At 42.2% G+C, this 12,507-nt stretch overlaps 1 protein-coding gene across 1 annotated transcript in view; it reads left to right on the top strand.

Annotated features, from left to right (window-relative positions):
- The window catches only part of REL (REL proto-oncogene, NF-kB subunit), an 83,307-nt gene that overhangs the window by 16,943 nt on the left and 53,857 nt on the right, over positions 1 to 12,507 (top strand). The window contains exon 3 of the mRNA XM_077282752.1: positions 3,484 to 4,032. Coding sequence (XP_077138867.1) covers positions 4,026 to 4,032 — 7 coding nt within the window. The 5' untranslated portion in view covers positions 3,484 to 4,025. The remainder of the gene's footprint in view (positions 1 to 3,483; positions 4,033 to 12,507) is intronic.

Raw genomic sequence — 12,507 nt, 5'->3', positions numbered from 1 at the left:
GATACAGAGTGCAGAGCTGAGAGCAAAACCACAGAGTGCAGAGCAAGGTCACAGAATGCAGAGCAAGGAGCAAAGCAAGGTCACAGAGAGCGGAGCTGAAAGCGGAGCAAAGCAAGACACAGAGGGCAGAGCAGAGCAAAGCTAGATACAGAGTGCAAAGCAGAGCAAAGCAAGACACAGAGTACGCACAGCAGAAAAAGCAAACCAAGACAGGGATATAAACGGACACAGGAACAAGACTAGACTAAGACAGAGTCAGGAACGAGACAAGGCACAGAGACATGGACACAAGCCAGGGTACGACGCCCCTCTGGGTGGCGGACATAGGCCAGGGTACGAAGCCCCCCTGGGTGGCTACACAAGAACATAGGCCAGGGTACTAAGCCCCACTGGGTGGCTACACAGGACACAGACCAGGGTACAACACCTCCCTGGGTGGCAGACATGAGAGTAAGCAAGACAGGGCCTGGCACCTCAGCAGCTAAGAACTGACTGAGGGAGTAAGTTGCACAGGCCCCCACCAATGGGTGGGGATGTCTTAAATACAGGAAGCCTCATGGTGATTGGCCAGGGACACGTTAGCAAGGTGCACACAGTCTCTATAAGAAACAGGAGTTGCCGGCGCCGCCCCCTATGCACACAGACAGAGCATGCACAGAGCAAACAGCAGACATGAGGCACACAGCATGGAGCTGGCAGCAGAGAGAAATCACAACAAGGCCCAGAGAAGTAAGTGAGTTTGAGTGTAATGCAGGTGGGGGATGGGAGGCCATGCAGTGATGCCAGCAGAGTTGTTACAGTGAGTATATGCTGGTTCTTCTCTTTTTAGCACACTGTAGATCCATGCCTCACTTTTGTTCAGCTAGCCACATTTCCTAGCAGTCTCCTCTCCTTCTCTTCTGGCATAGTCAGCACTTGACCCTTGAAGCAAATTGCTGCAGCCACTAAAGAGGAGGACAGGAGTCCAACGGAACCCTGCCAGCAGGACAGAGGTGAAAGGGAGCCAAAAGGTGATGAGGAGGATGCAATGGGGGGGATTTATGAAAAATGTGATAAGGTTACAAAGGAATAGAGATGGTTAAGAAACTCTTTCACATAAATTAAACAGAAATTATTTACATAAATGTCGTTATTGCAATAATTCAATTTATATATGTTATTGTTTGCCAAATATTGTTATTGTTATTATTATTATTATTATTATTATTATTGTTTATATAGCACCATTAATTCCATGGTGCTGTACATGAGAAGGGGTTACATCAAAATACAAATATCACTTACAGTAAACAAAACTAACAATGACAGACTGGTACAGCGGGAAGAGGACCCTGCCCTTGTGGGCTTACAATCTACAGGATTATGGGGAAGGAGACAGTAGGTCGAGGGTTGCAGTAGCTCCAGTGGTGTTGAGGTGGCCGTGTAGTCTTTACAGGCTATTGTTATCAACAGGACAAATTAATTTCTATGAATTAAACAAAAAAAAAGAAAACTACTTCATAGTGCTTAAATCGCTATGTCCAGAAATAGCTGCATTTTTCTCCAGGGGATATTTTCAGCAATCAATATGAAAATTCATACAAATTTATTGCAGAGTGACCTTAAGATTGGACACTGATCTGGTGGATAACTATACTGTGCAGTAGTACAGTATAGTGCTGAACATACAACCTTTCATACACAATGTATTTAACATAATACCTCTCCTGTCTCCCAATGTAAAATCTTAGCAAACAACTATAATTAGCCAGCACTCCAAAATTGTTAAGGTACCTTCACACGAAACGATATCGCTAGCGATCCGTGACGTTGCAGCGTCCTGGCTAGCGATATCGTTTCGTTTGACACGCAGCAGCGATCAGGATCCTGCTGTGATGTCGCTGGTCGCTGAATAAAGTCCAGAACTTTATTTGGTCGTCCGATCGCCGTGTATCGTTGTGTTTGAAAGCAAAAGCAACGATACCAGCGATATTTTACACTGGTAACCAGGGTAAACATCGGGTTGCTAAGCGCAGGGCCGCGCTTAGTAACCCGATGTTTACCCTGGTTACCAGCGTAAAAGTAAAAAAAAACAAACAGTACATGCTCACCTGCGCGTCCCCCAGCGTCTGCTTCCTGACACTGACTGAGCTCCGGCCCTAAAGTGAAAGTGAAAGCACAGCGGTGACGTCACCGCTGTGCTGTTAGGGCCGGAGCTCAGTCAGTGTCAGGAAGCAGACGCTGGGGGACGCGCAGGTGAGCATGTACTGTTTGTTTTTTTTACTTTTACGCTGGTAACCAGGGTAAACATTGGGTTACTAAGCGCGGCCCTGCGCTTAGCAACCCGATGTTTACCCTGGTTACCCAGGGACCTCGGCATCGTTGGTCGCTGGAGAGCGGTCTGTGTGACAGCTCTCCAGCGATCAAACAGCGACGCTGCAGCGATCGGCATCGTTGTCGCTATCGCTGCAGCGTCGCTTCGTGTGAAGGTACCTTAAGGCTATTTTCACACGTTGCATTTCTGCAGTGTTTACATATGCACCAAAAAGACAGGACAGGAAAAAAGTTAATTTCCTCCAGGTAGTCAGGCTTTTCACTGCGGCGGACGCATGGATTCACAACGCTATTAACCTGCAGGTAAAATCCATATATGCATGTTAATATTGTTTTTTTACATGACAGGCTCCCTTTAATAGGATAAAAAGCCCTGCAAAAATACAGTAGAGTTCAAAATATGTAGGGAAAATACAGCGTGCCCATGAGATTTCAGAAATCTCTTTTATTATCCTGGTACTGTAAAATGCTGGGTATTTTACGCACCAAATACCAAATGGTCCAGTCACAGACCTAAATCCCATTGAGAATCTGTGGCAAGGCTTGAAAACTGCTGTTCACAGACGCCTCCATCCAATCTCACTGAGCTAGAGAGAGTCTGCAAAGAAGAATGAGCAAAACTTTCAGCCTCTAGATGTGCAAAGTTGTTAGAGACGTAGCACAATAAACTTACAGCAGAAATTGCAGTGAAGGGTGGTCCTACAATGTATTGACTCAGGGGGGCTGAATACAAATGCACATCTCAATTTTCAGACTTATATTTTTTAAATATTTAGAAAACCATGTATCATTTACTTTACACTTCACAAATACTTGCTACTTTGTGTTAGTATATTACATAAAATCCCAATAAAATACGTTTAAGGTTGTGGGTGTAATGTGAAAAAATGTGCGAGGTATGAATACTTTTTCAAGGCACTGTAATTGTTATGTATGTAATTACCTTAAGTTACAGGTTCCATTTCCACTTTTATTCTAGTTAAGAAGCCGCAATATAAATCAATATAGGGATTTTATTATATCTTCAGATGCACTTTGTAATTGAAATGTCTGTGGTTAGAAGAAGGTGATGGTGATATTTGATGGGTTACGTTACAGTTAATCGAACTGAAACTTGAAAATGAACTGATTATGGTTTTGTAGTTTTTTAATATGTATCTACTTTTTTAGTGACAGTTCCTGGGGGCTGGCAGGGGGTGTACAGTAGACCGGTGACCACTGTACCCTCACAGACGTCACTACGTATGTCACTGCAGCCTTCTCACCAGCTATCCAGCACTAAAGAGCACTAGAGAGCACGATGGTCGAGCAGCACAAGGCATGACGTCACTCGTGGGAAGGCAGCGTGGAGGGACTTTCCACTGCTGATGTAAATGACATCACAGCTTATCCCCACACCCAGCAGATGACTCCTCCTTACTAGCACTTCTAATAGCTGCTCCATCTGCACATTGCTCAATGCCCAACACTGTTCTGAGCAAAAGAAGTTACTTGCTGAAAAAAACCAAACTTTTCTGTGTTGACACTGATCATCTGCACCGCTCAGTGGGGTCACCTATGGGTGTGAAGAACCAGTGAATCTTCTCCATATCTGCTGATCAATCAGGACTATATTTTTTATATAGAACTTTATACAGAGCTGTCACAGGAGCGACTCTACTCTTTTCTTATCCATATCCTAAGGCAAGCAGATCCACTAAAAGTCATACTCCATGGCAGGTAGGTGTCAAATATGCCTGATGCTTGTAAACCTATGTGCAGATTATAAGAATACGAATGATCGGGGTGGTCTCATGCACAGAATATTTGGCAAAAGATGCAGGGTTTTATTTTAGCTAAAGTGGATTCTAAAGGAAAGAGATCACGTTCTTGCTGGATCCACCTTTGGTTTTAGCTCAAAAAAACGCATTGGTTTTAAAAATCAACCAATAAGACACTGTGTGAAAGTAGCCTTATAGGAAAGTATGTCTGAACTGGACCTATGAAATAAAGTAGCCATCGTGGGGAGAGGGACGCAGACATTTTCTCTGGGCTTCTTGTTAATAATCTCATGCATAGTAAATGGAAATTAGACAGACCTCATATGTAGCGCCACATTCGGGCCAGTCAGGTATTACAAATGTTGGGCTTCGAATATCAGCAAATATGGTCAGTACTTCCTTTTATCTGTTTTGTTTCGTAAAATCTCTTCGCCAATATGTGTATTGTGATTATGATTGTGGGTTTGTGAAAAGAATCTAACTTTTTTTTTATTTCTGTAGAATGTAAATGGGTTTTTTTTTTATTCACTTTGAGAAAACCTACAAAATACATTCACCAAAACTAAAAAAGGAGAAGTTCTGTCCTCTCGGTATGTGTCACGAGAGAGGAATCGGTCACTTCTCCAAATTGTAGTCACTTTGAATCAAGCTGGATATTCCTCTGGGCGACATCACTGTGATGTAGGGTTAATACGGACGCTATTCTGTAGTAACCGATAAGGTAGATGAGGAAGTCCTGAATGAGATCATAAATGGTAGCTGAATATCAGATGGTTGAGTGAGATTGTCACCAACTGTCCAAATCTGCCACAGACTTGAGACCCTTCATTTGACCCATCTCTTTGTGGTATCATCATGGATTTTTTTTTTTTTGAACTATAACAATGTGAGACTTTGGGGGCAATTTGAGCTTGCTTATTAGAGGATCAGGCTTTTTCCTTCCTAAATCATTATAAGCATTTACTTGCACTTTGCTTTTTTAGTTTAAGGTTATAAATGCCAGAGGGCAGACGGTTATTCGTGTGCTCATGTAGCAGAGCTAAACTTTCCATTTAACCCTTTACAGTATCTCGGCTGCTGTATGAGAATGTGATGTATTTTGAGACTTCAATCTAAATAGGAACAGATAAAGTTGATTTAAAAAAGTAATTTCAGACATGAAATGTATCAAGTGTTGCCATTACAACTATTGACACACACACAAATATATGGTATCGATACAACCACAATAACTGTTCAATTAATTTAATTAGTTAATTAAGGGATTCATCTATTGAATCTTAATGCATATGGGGAAGCAAATCTTCGAATGACTTCTTTTTTTGCAATATAAAAATTATGCAAAATATTAGATAATATAATAAAACTTGCATTTAGAGAGTTAGTCAAAAATCACAACTTATTACCTATCCATAGAATATTATCTAACATGTGGATAGGGCATAAATGAGCAAAAAAGCTTTGCAGAACCCTGGTCTGGTATCCACGTCAATACTCTGTGGAAACCCACCAGGATCCTAGGAATTTCCTCAACTGGATGTAGAATACCATCTTGGTCGCTGACCCCCGTGACGTCATGATGTTGAGGCATGATTCATGTCATGACTAGGCCTTATGTGACGTCATGCCATTGGTGGGGTCCTTGTAAATGTCAAAGGTGCCCAGGATACATCTTGGTCGCTGACCCCCGTGACGTCATAACATTGCGGCATGATTCATGTCATGACTAGGCCTTATGTAACGTCATGACATTGGTGGGTTCCTTGTAAATGTCAAAAGTGCCCAGGATACATCTTGGTCGCTGACCCCTGTGATGTCATGACATTGCGGCACGATTCATGTCATGACTAGGCCTTATGTAACGTCATGACGTTGGTGGGTTCCTTGTAAATGTCAAAAGTGCCCAGGATACATCTTGGTCGCTGACCCCCGTGACGTCATGACGTTGTGGCACGATTCATATCATGACTAGGCCTTATGTGACGTCATGATGTTGGTGGGTTCCTTGTAAATGTCAAAAGTGCTCAGGATACATCTTGGTCGCTGACCCCCGTGATGTCATGACATTGCGGCACGATTCATGTCATGACTAGGCCTTATGTAACGTCATGACGGTGGGTTCCTTGTAAATGTCAAAAGTGCCCAGGATACATCTTGGTCGCTGACCCCCGCGATGTCATGACATTGCGGCACGATTCATGTCATGACTAGGCCTTATGTAACGTCATGACATTGGTGGGTTCCTTGTAAATGTCAAAAGTGCCCAGGATACATCTTGGTCGCTGACCCCCGTGACGTCATGACGTTGTGGCACGATTCATGTCATGACTAGGCCTTATGTGACGTCATGACGTTGGTGGGTTCCTTGTAAATGTCAAAAGTGCTCAGGATACATCTTGGTCACTGACCCCCGTGACATCATGACGTTGCGGCATGATTCATATCATGACTAGGCCTTAAATGATGTCATGACGTTGGTGGGTTCCTTGTAAATGTCAAAGACGCCCAGGATACCAGCAATTCGAGAGCTAGCTAAGGCTATGTGCACACGGTACATTTTTGGTGCATTTTCGCAACATTTTTGCTGCCAAGAGATGCAGAATCCTTTGCAGAAATTTCTGCAAGCAAATACTCAGCCTGCACAAATACCCTCACAAAATTCACAGGACCCTGGTGGGTCACCACGGAGTACCGGAGTGAATGCCTTACAAGGGACTTGAACACAGGGAATGCCTTTAAGAAAAAGTTTTAATCACTGATGTCATGCTGTAATGGTAAAAATTAAATGTTGTTTTGAAGCCCAAAATCAGGTAAGTGGTGAAACTATGCTTCATTTTCAACCTTTTCAGTACGATGTAATAAGTGGATGAGCCAAGGATGGCAGTGAGTGCCCCTCTCTGACGTCCATGTGCCACTGGGGTATGGAATAATTTGGGTTCAGTATATAGAAGCTTCGGTATAGAAGAAAATTGAAGTTATATTCAGAAGTATTCTTTGTCCCATATCTTGCACATTAAAAAATACAATAAAAGTAAAATATATACAAGCCAATAACAGAAGATGAATACAATATTTATTACCCCTGGATTTTCCCAATATATTGCATTACAATGGATCTCATCTCACATGATGACTGGTACGGATGATTTGGTGCCCCGGCCTGTTGGTGCTGTTAGCACTTTGGTGTTCAGTTTGAAGTTATGTAAGTGGAGATTAGAAAGGGGAATTTTTCCAAAGTAAATCAGCTACTTCCTTGTTTATCCAAGTCTAGCTACAACAGCTTACATGATATTATCAGGAAACGTTTGTGTAGCTGTATGTCATCATGATTGTACAGGCCCCGCGGCCAGCAGCCAGTTACAGGTTGTAGTACTGCTGGCACCTACAATAATCAGCTGGGCAGCCATTGCAATTATTGTATGTGAATTGTATTTTACATACCCCTCGTATCCTCCTCCCCTTTATTTTGTCATTATATCTTAATGGACTGATGACCTCAATTGGGGGAAACCAATTTTAGCATTAAAAATTACACTAGGTTTATGCCTAGAAGCTAAACATGTTTTTCTCGGCTGGTTGCAAATAGTTAACTCTGGTGAAGAAGAGTTAACATAATGACATGGGATGCATATTGTATGAAGAATGTAAAGCTGACACATAAAAAATAAAGAAACTTTTGTGTCTGTACCTGAACCAGGAAATCCATGGTGTACAAGTGGTACGCTTAGTGAGTAGGCTGCGATTCAGGAAGGGTAGGGTTAAGGCTGCACAGGAAGCTTTGCAGTGTTGTAACAGCGGTATAGGCAGTCTATGTTACTAGAGCACACAGGCCATTATTGCTTATTCACATGTGGCCTCATAGTCTGCTGCAGAAAGAGAAGTAACACGGAGCAAGCTTCACATTGGTGTAGAGGAAGGGTCAACACCGGGACATGGGTGTAGGCATGCCAAGGAAGTCCCGGGACAGAGACGATCCTAAGGCCTCATACACTCCACCATATTTCTGGTCTGCATTGTACACATTGTAATATAGTGCCCAGAGCCTGGTATGCACCTATACTGTGCCTCCAATTATACGTGAAGGCTCACAAAGAATTGGAATGACCCATTGCATGCTGTATTATGTAGGTATTGTCCCCTACGAGTTATATTACAGCACCTTATTATAGGGGAGCACATAGAGTGCCTATAGGGTTCATGATACAGTGATATGTAAGCACTAGTTTTATTCTTTTCATAGCATAGCCCTAACATAAGAGATATGATTTTGGTAATGCACAGGGGAATAGGTATAGACAAGGAAAAGGTTTCTATCTGATGCCTGAGGGGGCCCAGCAGTTCCCCTGCCACGTGACAAGACACCAGCATTATAAATAACCCATGGGGGAGAGGGGTGCTACAGCTTTTGTATTGGGCTGTAAATTTCAGTTTACAACTCTATTAAAGTCTGTTGTGTACAGAAACGGTCTAAGCTGTCTGTAGTCGTTGACACGTCAATACATTTGGAACTTATATCCCTAAGTATTGTCTTTAAAACATAAGACAAGATCAGGGAGCAGAGAACAGTCTTCTCCGATGTCTGTGACCTTTCACTTGCAGATTGTTCACATGCAGGATGACGGAAGAAGGGCGCAGAACCGCCAGACGTGGTGCCTCCTCTTCTCTCGAATACCACTATGCACTGGGTGTTTTTCCTCATGTCGAATTTCTGATATTGTTCTGTAGCATAGATTACAGGTACATTGCTTATTGATGATTATTATGTACAGGGGCCAGGTATCCTTTTTTTTTTTAGAAATATGCATATTTGTATGTGATTGATAAATTAATGGCTTCCACAACTGATCCAGCAAGATAACTAATAGAATATATAAAGCATTAATGCCATGAGACCACTGGATTACGGTATCATACAACTAAGGGTTCATTTAGGAAGGATGTTGTTGCTCACTGTCTCGAACTAGAATTGTGGTTCTGTGCACACTTTGTTAGATAAAGCTCCTTGCTCTGGGTAAATGTGTCGATAGATTAGCTGACCTTACTCATCATGTCAATTTGACTACACTTAAAAACTTTCACTTGAACTTGCTGTAGTAATTTAAATACCGGCGTTCTTGCTGTTGTGGGTTTGCCAGTCATAGTAGTGAAACCATCATTCTCTCATGGCCACTAAATCTAAACAGTTAATTGCTATAACAATACCGATATTTATGAATATGTACTTAAACGCTCATTGCTTGAAAAAATTGGAAGTCGTTTCACTGTGAATGCAAGATTTTACGAACAGCTGAATTTGACTATTAGTGCACCATTTCCAAAATCCCTACTAATGTAAGTAGGGAGGAACAGCACCTGCTCAATCTCCTCTCCAGTCAATGACTGGGACTAAGTGCCCCTCGTTCTTAGCAATGAAGGGATCTCAGAAGTTAGATCCCCACTTATCTTACTTTTATAATAAAAATGGTTTGTAGTAGGACAATCTCTTTAAAGGGGTTTTCTAGGTCTGTAATATTCACAGCCTCTACACAATGTACAGAACTCTGCCACTTCTGATGCATCACGGCACTTCCAACCGGTCTGATATTGATGACCTTTCCATCGAAGAAGCATTCCAATCTATATATCTTTTTTTAAATGTGTGTACATATGCATGTAATGTAGTGAGAGTGTGTTAATATACTGACCTATTGCTCCTCTCTCCATGATCCAGCACAGTTCTGCTTGGTTTCTCAGCAACGCCACCACAATTCAGACTACTACGCTCACCCTGTGCTTTATTTGTGAGTCAGAAGCCTCTATTATAATGTAAGCCTATGGAAACTTGTTCACACAGAGTGCAGCATGACCCGGAGAGATATGGAAAGCATTGAAAAACACAATGGTTGGGACAAAATTGATGACAATTGTGTACTACTTATTCCAACCCATAAGAAAGTGAAAGGATCTTCAGAGTCCTACTTCACTCATCATATTCCACAAACATTTCTGTCATTTGATTAGAAAACGACAGTAATCAATGCCATATATGACATTACTTTGTTTTTAAAAGTTTGTGCCATTAACAACATTTATCCCCCATCCAAAGGATAGAGGGTAAATATGTGATCTTTGGCTGGCTGCTCAGACTTGCATTGATCCCAAGAATTGAAGCACAAAATCACCTGTGTGAATGGAGTGGTAGTAAGCATGTGACCGACACTTCCGTAGGCCGGGAACTGAACAGCGGTCACACTTGCTTACAATCACTTCCTTCACACAGGGAACTTTGGAATAGTCTTGACCAATCCAGGTCCCAGTGGCTGGACCTCCATTAATTCAGTAATAAGTCCTATGGATCCAAGCACCAGATGCATTTGATTCCACCCCAAGCAATTATAAACTGTGGAAAGGCAACTGATGGAGGTGGGAAAATGAGAATGCACTGTCTACCTGAAGCTTTCCCGTGGATGAAAAATAGATATATTATTATTTATTATTATAGCGCCATTTATTCCATGGCGCTTTACATGTGAGGAGGGGTATACATAATAAAAACAAGTACAATAATCTTAACCAATACAAGTTACAACTGGTACAGGAGGAGAGAGGACCCTGCCCGCGAGGGCTTACAATCTACAAGTGATGGGTGAGAATACAGTAGGCGAGGGAAGAGCTGGTCGTGCAGCGGTTTGGTCGATCGGTGGTTACTGTTGTAGGCTTGTCGGAAGAGGTAGGTCTTCAGGTTCTTTTTGAAGGTTTCAATGGTAGGCGAGAGTCTGATGTGTTGTGGTAGAGGGTTCCAGAGTAGAGGTGATACGCGAGAGAAATCTTGTATATGATTGTGGGAAGAGGAGATAAGAGGGGAGTAGAGAAGGAGATCTTGTGAGGATCTGAGGTTGCGTGCAGGAAAGTACCAGGAGACGAGGTCACAGATGTATGGAGGAGACAGGTTGTGGATGGCTTTGCATGTCATGGTTAGGGTTTTGTACTGGAGTCTCTGGGCAATGGGGAGCCAGTGAAGGGACTGACAGGGGAGTGGCTAGGGAATAGCGGGGGGACAAGTGGATTAGTAGGGTAGCAGAGTTTAGAATATATTGGAGGGGTGCGAGAGTGTTCGAGGGGAGGCCACAGAGCAGGAGGTTACAGTAGTCGAGGCAAGAGATGATGAGGGCATAGCCTAGGGTTTTTGCAGATTCTTGGTTGAGGAATGTACGGATCCGTGAAATATAGATATAGATCCAAATTGTTCCTCCCACTGTCCAAAATGTAACCACTGTACATAAAGCTGGGCATACACATGAGAAAGTAATCATCCAACAACTATTTGTTCCATGCACACTAGATTAGGTGGGAAAAGTAGTCACCAAACTCCTCTGAGATCTGTGTTTCTACCTCAGGAACCAAGGATTGGGTATGTTAAAGCTTTTTACTTCGGTTCCTCAATAGTCAGGTGGTCTCCATGTACATAGGAGCGTTACCTGATACTGCGTAAATCAGCAGGTTTAGCCCGCTTTATCATTATGTGTATTACATCATGCAAGTTTTTATATTCCGGAAAAGCCCTTCAGTGAGAAAATTGATGGCAATTATAAAAAGGAGTGTCATATCTCTCTAAAACCAAGAAAATTTCCCTCAGAAAACTATTTATTTTTTGTCTTTGGTTTGCTTTGAAGTTAGCGTTCACTTAACTTTGTATTATGTTATTCGAAAATGTTTATTTTCAACCATTGATGTCATGTGTGTAGTCAAAAAAATGTCATTGATAATAATGATGACTAAGTCTAAGACTCTGAATAATTTTTTAGATGTCTTAGTAGGGTGAATGACTGACGATAAGAGACGGATGTTTGTAGGTGAATGCAAATACAGTCCATTATCACATTTTACCAGAATGAAAATCGTAATTTACAATATACTGAAATTTTTTATTGTCTCATCAGGGAAAACCTTTAGAACATCATAGTTATTTCTAATTGAGTCTACATGTACAAAAAGCAATTTCACTACATTTACTTATAAATTTTACTTGTGGCTTTTCAGAGGTTCCAGTTTCAATATTCGTTTCCAGATACCCTTCTTTTTTGCCCTATGTTAGGGTTGTATTTATATAGTAAGTTTGTTACGCTGGTGGATCGTGGACCCACTGCAACACAGACCGAGGAGAGCTCAGAGGGGCGTAGCTAAGCGACCACCTGGGATTTCACTAGAAGCCCTGATGGTATGGTTAGACTTGAGCCACAAGTGGACACAAGGTACCATTTCAGGACAGATCTTGGTACCGCATCAACTGACCCCAAAGGTCAGGACAGCAGACATGAAGTCCAAGGCAGGAGTGGATTCTGATGGGACAGATTATAAAGCTGGTTCAGATGGGACAGGGTTTCAAGCACTGGTACTAGTTCAGGTACCGCCAGAGCGGTTTCAGGTTTTGGTTACTGTTGTTCAGGCACCTCCC

The sequence above is a fragment of the Ranitomeya variabilis genome, chromosome 2, assembly GCF_051348905.1.
Source record: "Ranitomeya variabilis isolate aRanVar5 chromosome 2, aRanVar5.hap1, whole genome shotgun sequence".
Taxonomy (NCBI): domain Eukaryota; kingdom Metazoa; phylum Chordata; class Amphibia; order Anura; family Dendrobatidae; genus Ranitomeya; species Ranitomeya variabilis.
This window is presented reverse-complemented; position numbering and strand designations above follow the sequence as displayed.